This window comes from Mus caroli, chromosome 6, assembly GCF_900094665.2.
Source record: "Mus caroli chromosome 6, CAROLI_EIJ_v1.1, whole genome shotgun sequence".
NCBI lineage: Eukaryota > Metazoa > Chordata > Mammalia > Rodentia > Muridae > Mus > Mus caroli.
In genome coordinates, this window is record NC_034575.1 from 113,774,399 (window position 1) to 113,789,539 (window position 15,141).

The 15,141-nt window shown below is 47.0% G+C and overlaps 1 protein-coding gene across 4 annotated transcripts in view; it reads right to left on the reverse strand.

Moving 5' to 3' along the window:
* Positions 1 to 15,141, reverse strand: part of LOC115031305 (voltage-dependent L-type calcium channel subunit alpha-1C) — a 486,264-nt gene that overhangs the window by 21,103 nt on the left and 450,020 nt on the right. For all 4 annotated transcript variants that reach the window (XM_029478472.1, XM_029478475.1, XM_029478473.1 and 1 more), the window contains exons 8-9: positions 8,845 to 8,948; positions 1,330 to 1,502 (exon numbers count right to left, since the gene is read on the reverse strand). In XM_029478472.1, the coding sequence (XP_029334332.1) occupies positions 1,330 to 1,502; positions 8,845 to 8,948 (277 nt within the window). The remainder of the gene's footprint in view (positions 1 to 1,329; positions 1,503 to 8,844; positions 8,949 to 15,141) is intronic.

The window sequence follows — 15,141 nt, forward strand, 5'->3', positions numbered from 1 at the left end:
TCATTGTAATAATCTATCAACGGTCCCAGCTTCCAGCTTGCAAAACTACTTAGTGGAGCATGAAGGCTTCCTTGGGTTATTAAATTTTGTTGTTACCAGTCCCTTGCTGTCTATGTGTTTTAATTTTTTTCTTTGTACCTTGATCAGCGTTATCAGGAAGGNAGCAGTTGATAGATTTATTGCACCAGTCTTTGGAGCAAGAGAGCAGAGTCTGCTAGGACCTTTGGCTGTCTTCTTCCTCCACCCGATCTTCTNCTCCTGGCAGACTCTCTTCCCAAGTTCCTCCCTACTCAGAGGCAGATTCTGTCTTGTTACCTGACCCACATGGCTCCGTGTGCGAGGTGCCCAATATTCAAGATTTGTTTTCAAAGCATGCTGCTTGAAAGGACAGAAAAGCAACTACTCAAACAAGCAAACTGCAAGACAGATGCCGAGCACAGACTAGGAAGAGTATTGAAGATCAGGGTCATAGGAAAGAGGAGCAGCAGTTAGAGGTAATCCAAAGGTTCTGAGACTCCCATGCATCACCGTCTCTGGTCAACTCGTCCTCGGGCTCCTAAGTCAGTGGGGTTAGGCCAGAGCCCAAGAGTTTGAGTTTCTACCAAGTTGGAGCTACTACCACTGGTCCAGGGATCCCACTTTGAAAAACTACTGGGACAATCAGAATGAAGTTTGACTTTCCATGACTTGTTATCTTAAAACGTTTACAGTCACCTGCTATTCCCATTTGTAGCCTGGCTGTATGCTTTCTGGCCATCTGCCTTCTGAAAACCCAGAGGAAGGGATATGGCTCTGTGTCTATAATCTAAATGGATCCAGTGGCATTCGTCTGCATTTCCTCTGACATTCCCAGAAGCACTGTCTTAGACGATAAGTCAAGTCACCTACTCAGTGAGAAATGTTGACTCTCTTGCCCTAGAAAATTTGAGGGGTGGGGGGAACCTGGAAGACCCCTGCCAGTGTGGAAAGAATCCTACTCAGGTACACATCCTTCCTAGAGGCTGACTAGTGTAAACTGATCCCAAGGAACAGGGACAGGATGCTTGGCCACACCTTAAGAGCCCANAGGAGAGGCATACTTCACTCGCCTCAGCACAAACACAACTGTGTTTTCAGAGCAAAGTTTCTAATTGGGGTATGAGTCTTTCTATAGCAGTGGCAATGATTTCCCATCTGACTAGTTCCTATGAACAGCAACTGATAGCCACCATGGAGAAGGATGCTCCTCTTGGGAACATNAACCAGAAGAAAGGTTGGTGTGAAACACTGTCGCCTGGCTCTCTGGTCTTCCCGTCCCAGACCCTAGCCAAAGGGAAGATGGCTGCTCACTGTTTCGAGGCTTGTCTTCATCCATGCCCTCGTCCTCGTTCTCAGGGTCAATGTCTTCTGCCTGGGTGATCCAGTCCAGGTAGCCTTTGAGATCTTCTTCTAGCTGCTGTTTCTCTCGAAGCTTCTGGAAATCTCCTCGGGCTTTGGCTTTCTCCCTCTCTTTGGAAAACTCCCTGGTGTGAGAGGAAAGGGAGGGGGCAGGGTGGCACAGAAGGGTTAGCCGGGAGGGAGGATGGAGAGAAGGGAAGACAAGGCAGGGATTAATGCTTTGCGTAGAAATCGCTCTCCAGATCAAGCCCTTTCTACAGACTGCTATCTCTACCCCCCAGTTCTGTGTTCACTTCCAGAAGAAGGGGGAGCCCTAANAGCCTACGCTGGACACAGGCCAGGAAACTCTAAGGGAGTGAAGGCTGTTCATTTACTTTCTGGGTCATAACAGGCTTTGTCTGTGAGTAACAGCTGTTCTTCAAGGATAGAGAACCCCTTCTAGACACTCACTCTAATGGTTCTCTACAACAGCCAGCAAACGTGTGGCACCCAGGATTAGGTGACACCTTTTAAAAGAAGTGACAACTTATCTTCAAATGACACTGATGATTCAGACCCAGTGATGATAGAGCCCACTTAACTTATACTGGGTCTCAGAACCAATAAGTAATGCCTTCTTTTCCCAACTCTGGCTTCAGCGAAGTCTCCTTGATAGTATGGTAACAGCTATGTTTGGAATATTTACACCATGAAAACCAGCCAATGTGACTGATTGACCAGGGCATTTCCCNACCAACGGAGGATGGTGAATATTTACCTCCCATTGTCTAGGGGCCCAGGAGGTTTGAGCCCCTCAATCTCAGTTCTCAGGGCTACAGTTCCTTCTACTGTTCTTAGCATGCCTGGAGGGAGTTCAACCACATGGATTCCCCATAAGGATTCCAAACACAAGAAAATGCCCTGGGGCCTGCCTTTTGCCTGCCTACCCAGGGTAGAAAAATATGTAGAGACGACGATAATGTCAAAGCTAATGTGGCAGTTTAAGGAAATAATCAGCAGACATTGCGGTTTTTCAAGGACTTGCTAGAAGAAGGAAACAGAGGAAGTTCCCTTCTCTGCCCTGGCAGAAACCAGCCCCTTCTTCCCGTGGGTGGAAAGAGATTTTGACTTGTTTTGTTTTGTTTTGTTTGTTTGATCTATCTATCAAAAATGGGGTCCTTGGTAGGGTGGGGTGGGGTAGATGGGTGGGGTGTGCATGTGAATTCTCTGGTGTCTTGGCTCCTGTGTTTCTTCTCAGTTAGAACCTGATTCAGGACAACAGGCTATGGAAACCGACTCAACAGAGCTTCATGCACAAGTGCAGTACCATAGAGGAAAGGAACCTTTGCAGGGTTGGAAGGTTCATTTGAGCCCAGTGTCCTATGTGGGAGGCTCTGTTACCAGATACCACCTGCCTAGTAGTTGCATTTTGCCTATGGAGTTTGGCAGAGCTCAGGATTTAGCACTGTGGTGAAATGGGGCTGAGACCTGGGAGGAGCCCAGGGAATGTTTTAATTTCGAGAACCGGGGGCTCTCAAGTTAATGAGTCTTCTTCAACTATCTCCTTAACGGTGCTTTGGTTTGGATTGAATTTTCTTCTCAAATCTGATTGAATCCAATTATAATCGGATTGAACTTGCTATTTTGTGGGCTTGCTGCCAGCCAGTGGGTACTTTTATTTCCTTTCCAGGAAGTTGGCTACTAGGGAAGAGGCCCTGGATTGACAGATCACAGTGAAGGTAGGAACTGGCTTGGCTTTTCTTATCTGCTTTCGTTACCGGGGTGGACATGGGAAGATGCCAGCCCCCGTTTGCCTTGCCTCCTTACCTTCCATATGGTGAAGCCTCCCCCACTGTGACCTTACACTCTAGAGACAGTAGATTCACAGTGCACCTTTCTACCTATGCAAATAAANTCCATAAAATGTACCTGGAGGAACGTCTCGTCTCCTGCAAGCTTTCTGCCTACACCCACACGCTTTCTTGCCCCTTTCCTCTGGAGTGGGTTTGAGTGAGTTTCAAAGGCATAAAGTTGCTAATAGAGTCCTTTAGCTCTTCTGGATAATTTCTCAGAGTTCAAGCTCTGGTTATAAGACACCCACCATCCTTCTTACAGAGCTGGAAGAACAGGCTGGACTGGGCTGCCGTTAGGCGGGGAAGCTGACTGTTCATGTTTGCAGACGCATGGGAAACCTCAACTGGAATAAAGGGGAAGGGACACCTCCAGGCTTCTATGGGACTTTCCTGCTTCTGCTCCTGTAGAGGAAGGACATGCTGTGGGGGAAGGGCTGAAGATATGGCCTGGGCAGCAAGGTAACATGGTGCTTTGATAGTACCATGGGCAGGGACGAAGTCACATGGGCTGCACGGAACCTCAGGCTGCACGTGTTGGTGAGACACTGAGTGACAGCCCCTGGTTCCCTTTCCTCTGCATGCCTGCCACGTGCCTGTCCTTGAGACTGAGCTAATGAAGACATGCAACCCNAGCCTGATTGGCTATGCCCAGCCCAGGGGCCAGAGCCAGCAAGACAGCCAGTCACTACTATGGGATTTGTCACAAGGTAGGAGTGCATCTGTTGCTAGCAAAATGGCCAAGATAAAATATGGGAGGAGGGGTAGTCGTCGGTGCTTACCATGTAAGGCAGGCAATAGGATATGGGTTGGACTAATCATGCTGACCATGGGATATTAGGCCCTTTGAAAATCAATAGTGAAGAGACAAATAAGAACTCTGCTATTACTGGGTTTGCTAAAATTTGTTTGAAACCCCCAAATCAATATTCATGGCACTCTCATGTATGAATATGCATGTAATGGCAAAATAAAAACATGTTCCATGCTTCCTGCTAAGGTCAGACAAGGTGAGAGGCTCTCCTTAAGTCAGTTCTCATAACTTAGCAAATGTCTTTATTTAGGGTCAGTCTATTTACTGGCATTTTGTTGTTGTTGTATTTTGGGGCTTACGGAGAAAATGTGTGTCAGATCGGGATCACACCGGCATGAGTTACAGTGCTGGTAGCTGCGAGTCTCGTGTTAACAAATGGGTGACAGTTACTAAATAACTTGTGCGCAGAAACACACATAGGGCTATAGGGCTATGTTTTAACTGGTTGCCAAATGCGACTAGATACTTACTAGGAGGAGTCCTAACTCTGTACTTTGTATCGTTGATCAGCATTCACCGGTGCACTGTCCAGTGTGACTTGACAGAGTGCAACCAGTGAAGGATGAGGACCAACTCTGTAGTCACCTCTTCTGCTCCCACCATGGCATGTAGGGGAGTCCTCAGTCTGGACCTTCTATTTTAACATCATAGTCCAGGTATACTTCCAGGCTGACTCTCCCACCCATCAGAGACTCTGCTTTTACAGGCAAGAGACATGCCTGCCTCCTGATGTGAAAAATGATGCCCAGCTAAGAGATTCTAGGTACAGGCACATCCAAAGGCCCAGATTTCAGAGTCCATACTTCTACTCCCTCACCCATAGACTCAAATGTAATTTCAANAGTCTCACAGTTACTGTTTGGCTTCTAATGGGCTGGAGACTGGGATTTCTGGAGGAGAAAGTAAATCCAATCCAATTGTTACCTACCCTGCTGCCAGACCTGTGCCTTGCATAGGGTAGATATAGGATCACTACATAACAAGGAAGATTTGTGAAAAGAGTCCAAGAGCTGTGTGTCCTTCACACAGTCTGTTCTAGGTGGCCTTGTCGGAACAAAGGCCTTCTGGATATGNGAGGGTTGCAGATAAAGGAACCCTCAGGTAACCAAAATATGGAAGTTTGTGCATTTACAATAGAAACTCTACGGGATGCCATCCCTGCTCTGCTCAGAACNCAGTGGGCACACTTTAGCCTCGCCTTGCTGACAAAAGGACATAGTTTGTGAGGATGAATTACTTCATTGAGCTGTAATTTTTAATTGATGGATGTCAGGTTCACACCCCAACCCTTNAGTCACAGNATACTTCCCAGCTGCAGTTGAAATGCCTCTGCTCTCTGGGCCCATTGAGCTCTGCCAAGTTTCCAATTCTCCCACTGAACAACGAGTGCTCCTGGGCCAGCCAGGCAGCATTTCCCAGCCCTTTCCATTCCCTGGCTGTGTCTAGAAGCTTGCAGACTGCTCTGCAACACCTCTCCTTCTTGTAGTGTCTGATCTCCCCTNCCCATTTCCTCCTGCAACTGTGGAGTGACAAGAAGAGGCTGTGGATGGATGATGTTCTGGCTCAGCCCTCCATCCTTTAAACTTTTCTATTAGAACGGATGCAGCTTCCTCATTTAAACCTCAGTCTTTTCGTCTGTGAAATGGAAACATGAGTAGCTTCTAGCTCATGAAGCTGTCATGAACACTGAATCAACTAACATGAGATATGCAGAGCACAGGCCCTGACACAGTATGGGGAGACTGTGCCGTCCTTGGGATAGTGCTTGGGGAGACTGTGCCATCCTTGGGATAGTGCTTTCATGGGCTCCAAGGCTTCCTGGTTATTCTGAAAGGTTGGTCTAACTCACGTCTAGCTGATGAATGAGTGGGATTTCCCCCCCCCTGGATATTTGAGGTTAACAATTACACTTCTGTCCTTATTAATCAAGATGCCAATTTTAAACCATCACCAGTGTGGCTTAAACTCACTGGAGCTTGTTTCCTGGTTTGTCACTGCACAGGTTAGAGGCAATGCATTCAGAGTCACTGGCCCTTGACAAAAGCCAGAAGGGGTGGACCACTGCTTACAGACATCTGGCTGGCTGGGCAAAGGGCCCATCAATGTTTCTGGAACGCCCCGGAGCTTGTTGCAACTTTGAGGATGCTCGGGTGCTAGCAGGCCCCAGAACAGACCAAATGAACCACAGGTTCAGAGGCTAAAGAGTGTTTATATTCCTGTCCCATGTCAATCAAATGTTCTGAAGACCAGTTAGCATCAAAACATTGGATTATGCACATCTATGTAACTATTTGATCTAAATGAGACCAAGGTGTCATTTCAAAATGATCTCTGGCCGGCATCAGCAGCTGCTCCTTTAACATCTCTGACTCGACACCAGCGGGTTGGCCACNCTTGTGGGAGACAGGGAGAGCGATGGCTCTAGGATGAAAATGGAGCCCNCAGAGTCTGGTTCACATTTTCCATACTGTATTCCTACATGCTAAGATTTGGTCCCTAGCATCTGAGGGAAGAAAATGGAATTTAAGTTCCATACATATATTGGTTTAGAGCTCCGGGCTACNCTACAACCAGACTTATTCAATGCAGAGCTAGCAGCCAGTGATAAGAAAACAGGATCCAAACTAAGACTTCAGGCCCAAGTCTGCTGACTGCCAGAAAAGTGACACGTCTTGGCTCAAGTTACTCATCTTTAAAAGTCAAAGTAGTCACTGCAGTCAGCACTGCTACTGAGCGCTGACTGTATACTAGTCCTGTGCCTAATACTGAGCACTGACTGTATACTAGTCCTGTGCCTAATACTCCACTTGGACATTCCCGTTCATTCTACAGTGACAGCCACCTATGAGCTGATGTTATCTTTATTTTTTTGACGTGGAAAACAAAGATTTAAAAATATGAGGTTGCCAGATATTGTGCACCCAGCAAACACAGCTAGGATAGCCAAATTTCTGTCTTGAAAGGGGATAATGAGTTTGATTCTTTTCCAATGCTGTCAGTGAGATTCATGTATAAACAACAGGCCATTTTCTTGTGTTGGAAGATAAGAACAACCCACCACCACCCTCAACCTCCAGGCAGCTAACCAGGAGCTTATATACGACTCCATCTCCTGCTCTCCTGTGGTCTCACCTTGGCAAAAGGCAAGATGCCTTTCTGGGCCATGGGAGGGATAAGATAGGAGTTTTTTTTTTTCCTTTGCTCTATTGCAGACTGAACCCCACGCCCTGACCATGGAAGGAGACAGAACACTTCCCAGTCTGCACCGAAAGGCGCCTCTTCCCTTCCTCTTGAACTGCCCCCAGCAGTAAATCCCTAGGTGCCCGGAAAAACAGTTGTCCCATCCAAGCAGAGCAGAAACAGCTCCCCCACCTCCCTCTAGATCAGAGTCAGTAGGCAAGTCCCCTAGAGAGGGCCACAGGGTCACCAGGAGCATTTAAGTGTCAGGTCTTGGCATGGCTGGCATGAGCTAGTGAAAAATGGGTAGCCGAGGAGACACTCTAGGTCTCTGTGGTGAGAAGGTAGCCATGCTTAGGGTCTCGATACCACAGCCATGAGTCATTCTTTTACTGCAAATTGCATCGGAGCAAGGGCTAAAACCAGGTAGGTTTGTGTTTGTGGCCACCTAGGTAAATCTGAAGGAAAATGAATTACACCTCCTCTCTAACCTCATGCTAACCTGTGGCCTTAAATAGTTCTGTGTCCTTCACATGCAGAAAGGCAAAGATCAACAATCGACTGTTTGACCTTGAAATGAGAGTTACACTTGTAGTCTATATTTCTTTGTACATAAATGTATGTGCATACACACACATACAGACACAGTCATGGAGTTTTGACTGTCTTTGGCTTTTATAGTGCTGGGACAGAACACAGAGAGTGTCCATGGGAGCCAGATACCTTACCACTGAGCCATCCTGCCACATCAACTTGTATTTTAAACCAAACTCTTCCTTTTCTGGCCTGTTGACTCGATGAAAGTGTTTTAAAGCTTTCACTTGCCTGCGGATGATAGCTGCCTCATAGGCTCAGGCCTGTGTTTATTCCCAAGGACACTGTGAGTGTTGTGTGTGCACAGGAACCTTCTTTCAGAGTCCTGCTGTGAAGTTATCCCCACTCAAGACTCTTTCTGCACTGCTGCTCCTCAGGCTGAGTGGGTATGGCCCAAAGGGAAGCAGCCTGAGTCCCTGGGGACTGGGAAGGTCTTGGTGTGTGTGGTGGCATATTGGTTGAACTCATCATGCGTCTCTGATGAGTTACCTCCATCCGACCCTCCTCACAGTCAGGCCAAAGACCTTCACTTCAAGGCTCCTGAGTGACCCTTGATCCCAGGTTCATCAGAGCCAGAAACAGAAGAGTGCCAGGAATAGCAGAGAGAATAAAATACAAATTAATGGAAAAATCAAGACCATTTCCTTGGTCCTGCTTACCCGCTAAGAACACCGAGAACCAAGTTAAGTACAAAAAATGACCCTATGATGATTAGTGTTACAAAATAGATCCAGGGCCAGTCCCTTCCTACGGCATCATTGACCTGGAAGAATGGAATGATAGTTAGTCAGGCACACACAGCAACCGAGCACGGCCAAGCGCCAGCCACCGGCTCCCCAGCGCCGAGCTGAGCAGCGCGGGACCCGGGATCCTCAAGGTGCAACTCAGAGGCTAAAGCGCCTGTGCAGCCAATGGTCAGAATCTGGTCTTGTATGGAGATGTTTTTTCCCCGTTTTCCTGGGCCTGTTAGGGTCCTGCCTCTGAGGATTCTGCATTGAACCTGGGACCTTGCTCGGCTGCGTTGTAAAGAGGACACAGAAGTGGTCAGCTTACCCGCTCAAAACACCGAGAACCAGATTTAGAACGAAAAAGGATCCAAAGATGACCAGACTGACAAAATACACCCAGGGCAACTCATAGCCCATAGCGTCTTGCATCTGGAAAGATGAAGGAGAGTTAGGACAGAGCAAGCAAAGTGGAGGGTAAGACAGACAGACAGACAGACAGACAGACAGACAGACAGGGAGTGTGAACAGATCCACAGGAAGCATAAGGGCTGAACTGGGCTTTTGTTAAGGCGACCAGGAACTGCCACTGTCTTTGGCTTCACCCCTATTCAAAATCCATTCCTCCAATCTTGACCTGAGCAGCAGAGTCTAGGGAGGGAGAGGGGGATCTTGCCTGACCCTGTCTCCTGTTCCATTTTCTGGAAAAGAAAATAGTTTCCCAGTGCTTTTCCTACACACTTGTCTAGGAAGGTGAGTCACCTTACAAAACATTTTTTTCCCCAATCCTTGAGTGGCCTTTGCCCATTTGGGCTTTTGTGGCCATTAAATCTTAAGATGTACCCTGAGCTGGTCTGACCTTGGGCTGTGAAAAGGTCCAGCTTTACTGACAGAGCTGGATACTGAGGCTTACATCACAAGAGAACATGATCTTTCTTCCTCAAGTCTGGGCAATAGAGGGCTTGACCTCGGTGCCTCACAAGCAAATGGGCCAGGAAAGGCAGTACTCTCCTGGCTTATGTGTCAGAGAAGGGGCTGACACATAAGGTCACTGACACCACAGCTTAGATGGAAGAGGTACTTAGCCTGTGACAACTGGACTGATGAGACACTCTATGGCAAGTCACAGGCCCCTGAAGGAACTGGAGGCCATGAGAGCCACGACTGCCCCTCTGGGCTCAGGGGAGTTTGCTATGAACATCTCTTCAGAACCCCCTGTCCACTGACTCCCAGCCTCTTCCTTATGTCCCCTGAAGTGGCCGACAGACATTCCTTACACTTCAAGCAGGAAGGGGTGTGAAGTCACGGGACAGCATTTCCTACTAAAGAGGAAGTTCATTCTGACTCGGCTCCTCAAATCAACGTCTTCTAACGTTTTCCAAGCACTGAACACACTTCACTTCTGGTTAATAAGAAATGAGCCCCAAGGTTGTCTTGGGTGAACTTAGTTCATAAAATTCTAGATTCTGAAGGAACCGGCTTCCTGACCAACTTTCATCAGACATTCTCAAAGTGTGGCTTCAACCACCAGCACCATCAGGCGCTTGTTTAGAAATGGCACACTTCGGCCCCCAGTGGAGGAGCTAGAGAAAGTGACCAAGGAGCTGAAGGGGTCTGAAACCCTATAGGTGGAACAACAATATGAACTAACCAGTACCCTCAAAGCTCGTGTCTCTAGCTGCATATGTAGCAGAATGGCCATCATTGGAAAGAGAGGCCCCTAGGTCTTGCAAACTTTATATGCCCCAGTACAAGGGAACTCCAGGGCCAAGAAGTGGGAGTGGATGGTTAGGGGAGCAGGGCCAGAGGAGGGTATAGGGAACTTTCGGGATAGCATTTGAAATGTAAATAAAGAAAATATATAAATAAATAAATAAATAAATAAATAAATAAATAAATAGAAATGGCGCACTTCATCTTATCCCAGAGCTCTGGCCTTTTCAACCCACATCTGCAACCACCACAGGCTGATTGGATGTGGAAACCATGGCAGAGCTCGTGGACCCTGGTTAGTATCATTATCTTCATGATACCAATTGTATCTGGAAGGGCAGGATTGTGTGTCTTCGGTACATTGGGCCCTAAGATGGCCAATGCTGGGACAATTGGCGACAACCAATGAAAGTAGATCCCTGGGTCTTGTCTCCGAGCCTGGAAGTTAAGTGTAGTTTTTACATTTGCATGATGACTGTTGTCATGGACACCCCAAGACATTTTCCCGAGGAATAATAAACTTGACAACTGCTGCCTCGATGTGCTTTCTACCTTTGTTCCTCAATTGAGTTATAGATGTGTTGTTCTCTGTGTGATCGGACTAAAGATAGAGAAGCACTCAGAGACCTGTGCTCAGAATGGCTTGATGTTTTAGTTAGAGATCTTGTATCAGAATTGAGTGTGTTGCCGCCCCATTGGTTTGAACTGAGCTGGTAAGGGAGAGTTCCCTACACATGTCCACACTGCAGGGCAATTCAACTTCACCCCTGTTGACTGTTCCCATTCCTATGTGCCTTGCTCTAGTTTTCCATAGCATTTATCACTTCCTGACTGGGTAGGTTCCTTGTGGGTCACAATGGGTATCTGCTGTCTTATAGGCTGTAGTGTGGCTTCATGAGCACAGGTGGCTTTGGTTTGTTTGCGTCACTGGTGAATTCCATGTGCCAGGAGCAGTGCCTTGCATTTGATAGGCACTCAGGAAATGTCTGAGTTGCATTGATGAATTTAAGACTTGGCTCTGTACTATAAATAGAAAGCTTTTGCTAGCTGAGAACATTATGTATGTATGTATGTATGTATGTATGTATGTATGTATGTATGCAAATGATAAAACAGGGTAGGAGATGCAATTGTAGGAGGGTGTAAGAAGTGGGGAGCAGGAAATAGATAAGACTGCTGGATGAGGCTGCAGAAGCAAGGGCCATATCAGATAGGGCTGTGTGGACTGGACACTCGAGTCACTGACAGCAGAAGGCGCTATGGAGCAGGAAGAAGGTCCAGGGTCCAAAGACCCTGTGGTAGCAGTAGCTAAACCCCAACCCCTCAGGGACTTGGCCATTGATTGAACCATGTACACAGCTATAAAGTCTTCCTGGCCATGGAGCAGGAGTGTAGGGAAGAGTAGAATATCCAGCCAAGCAGCAGTGGCTAGCAGAGGCGGGGCATCCAGCCTTCATGTGGATTCTGTTCCCAAGGCCCTTCCTGGACCAGGAGGAATCTGCTAAGCCCAAAGTGTGAGGGAAAACAGACCGGTGGAACTAGAACTAGTTGTTCAGTTTGTCTCTAGGCCAGAGAGAGGAAAGCAAAACAATCGACACAAGCAAGAAAGATGAAATAGGACTAGAGAGAGAGGCAAGGAAGCCATGTACCCAGCCATGTGGCTTTGCCATGCCAGGGCCTGCACATGCCACTGTGACATGGGGAGGGGCCTTCTGCCTGCTCACATTGCATCCGTATTTATGCACCACATGCTTGATGAGGGATGTATAAGATATGGGTGTTGTGTTGGACTTGAGATTGCAGTAAAGCAACCCCAGCTAGGTGCCAGGCAAGGGAGGGAGTCTTGGGGAAACTGGGCCTTAAGCAATGAGCATCTTTCTGGCTTTTCCTCTTCAGTTATTGTTAGCATAGGTCAGAAGCAGCAGCATGCTCTTTTGTTTCCCTGTAAGTCAGTGATTCTCAACCTGTGGGTTGTAGCCCTTTTGGGGGTTGAACAACCTTTTCACAGGGGTTGCCTAGAATCATGGGAAAACACAGATATGTACATTATGATTCATGACAGCAACAAAGTTACAGTTGTGAAGTAGCAACAAAATAATTTTATGGTTGGGGGTCACCACAATATGGGGAACTGTATTAAAGGGTCTCATGGCATCATGACGGTTGAGAAGTGCTGCTCTCAGCCCTGCTGTCATATTTAGGGAGAACGTGGAGAATGGTCAAAGCTGGTGAGAATGATACACTCTTACCAGAAAATAGGCAGACAGGCACACAAGCCTGGGCACCATCCAGCAGTGTGCCACCCCCTAGAGCCCATACTCAGCTTCCGGATTACTAAACTATTCTAATAACTTTTCTGACTTGGGCGACATCAACCCCAAGGGACAGAAGATAATCTGGTCTGTTATGAGCAGTGTGCCTTAACTTGTCCCATGGGACAGGTGGGGACAGAGGTTCCAGCGGGTGCTGGCATGTTCTCTGCAGCTGGGGTCTCAGAGCAGAGCTGCCTCCAGAGCCTGGGCAGACAGTGAGTCAGAGGCAGGGCTGGTGACCTCCTCTAGCTTCCTTAGAATGGATTCCTTCCTCCCCCCAAATAGTACTGAAGGCCACACAAGCCCTCTTGCCTTAGAGGGTCCCTTGGGTTCCCGATTAGCCTATGGGTTCTTTCCTCTGGTGCACATAAGACAAGATCCCTTAGTTTCATCAAGGACTTCAGTGCCTAGAACTAGAGATCTGAAGACTGTGGGGTCCACAGAAACTAGGACCAGAAAGAGGAAACTCAAGGTTTCCACACCCAATCCCATATTTCTGCTTTGGTCTCCTCCTTGACTATGGGATATTTATTTTAGGAGTTCAAGACAGGTGAGGGGTTGGTAACAGATTGCTGTCAAGGACATTTCTTGGGGGGTCTCAATCCATCATGCCTAAGCAGACAGCCATCTGAAGGAGATCCTTCAGTCTAAAAAGAAAGCACCCTTTGCTCTTCCCTCTTGTTCCAGGCCACCTACTTTCAGGGTGGAGACTGGGTGAAGAGTACACATGGTGGCTTAGCTCTTAAGCAAGGTGATGCTGAAGTAATGTGATCATTATCTCCACCCTGGGGACTAGAGTTACACTGAAGAAAAGAATAAAAAAAACCCCATCAAACAGGGATCCAGCTTGCTGTCACCCTTTTCTGGTGATGCAAACACAGAAGGTCTCCTCAAGCCACTGATAGAGGTGTTTGAATCTGTAACAGCAGGAGCTCTATAGCTTCCCTAAAGAGGGCAGGAGGTATCCTGGTTCCTCATGTTCAAAGTCAGCAGCATTCAGGACCCCAGACCTGAAACTATGCTGGGACTTCCTTCTCTGAAGCAGACACAGAGCCTCCCTATCTAACCGAGACTGGACAAAGGAAGATACCAAAGACACATCTGAAACTAGCATCTAACTGGGTGTAAGGGCCCCTGCCTTATACTTTCAAATCCACCAGAATCTCTTCCTTGAAGGGAGCGGAAATCAATTCCCCCCCCCCCCATGAACATCTCAAGGCCTCTTTGATCCAAGCTGATTTCCATGAGTTTTCACATCACGTGTACCTCTCCTTCTCACCACAGGCTCTAAGGATCTAGAGACTAGATGTTTTCCACAAGTACCAAGAGAGGCCATTACTCATCAAGGGCTATTGACACTTGATGACCTATGTTGCCTGGAACATAAATGTCCACCCCAGGGGTCATAGAGTAAGAAGCAAGTTGAATCCTGCCCTAGCTGTGTGCACCTACTCATTCTTTGCTGAAAGTTCCCCAGGCAGCTGAAACAGTATGAGATTCATTTAGGTAGGAGAAATCAACTGATCCCAACAGCCAGGCAAGCTAGCAAACAAAACTGTACATTCAAATGACTTCTGTAAGCAGATGGGCTGGACTCCTGACCTCGTGGGGAGGATATGGACAGAGAGAGTGATATCCTGGTCTGATCACCATGTTGGGAACAGCTGACTCACAGTGGGAAGTGCTGCTAGCAGGAATATGGTCCTCGTTGGTGCAGAACACTGTATCCCATCAGCACAGTGAGCAAGAATGCTGGGGAACCCCACTCCTTTCTTGGGGTTGTTAAGAAACTAAAACACAGTTCATTCCAACATCCAAAGCTGCTAATGAATGCTTTCCTAAGATATGAGCATCTGTTCTCTGGTTACCTGTCCAGCCTTGAGACCAAAAATTCCCAGGTCTCCCAGGGTTGTCTATTTCCTATACAACCATGTAATTCTATCAGGGAGCCATACTCCTTTGTAAATACTGAATGCCTTATATTCTGAACTCCTGGAAGGCAGGACTTATTCTTCTCTGTTCCCTACTCCATGCCATCTCTGCTTCTCAGAACAAAAGAAATGCTCAATAAATAGATGTTAAATTGAATTATTGGACTGCAAGAATTCATCTAACATGAGTAAAATCAAAGAAGTGAGCAAATATATGTGTGTGTGTGGGTGGATGTATGTATGCATGGATAGATGTATGTATGGATGTATGGATGTATGGATGTATGAATGGATGAGTAAGCAAGAAGATGAAAGCTCTGAGAGATGCTCATTCTCTTCATTACTGTGTTTGTAACCCTCCAGCATGTTGTTTAGGTAGCAGATTCTCTGTGTTAGGCAGCTATTTGGTTCAAAGGTTTAAAAAAAAACAACCTCACATCTGAAAAAAAGATAAGAAAATCAATGGGGATGTTGTTTGACCCTAGATTCTTCCTTCTCTTGCTTGGTGGTGATGATGGTGCTATTGCTGTTACTTCTTCTTCTTAAGGCTATGGTTTCTTCTTCTTCTCTTCTTCTTCTTCTTCTTCTTCTTCTTCTTCTTCTTCTTCTTCTTCTTCTTCTTCTTCTTCTTCTTCTTCTTCTCCTCCTTCTCCTTCTCCTTCTCCTTCT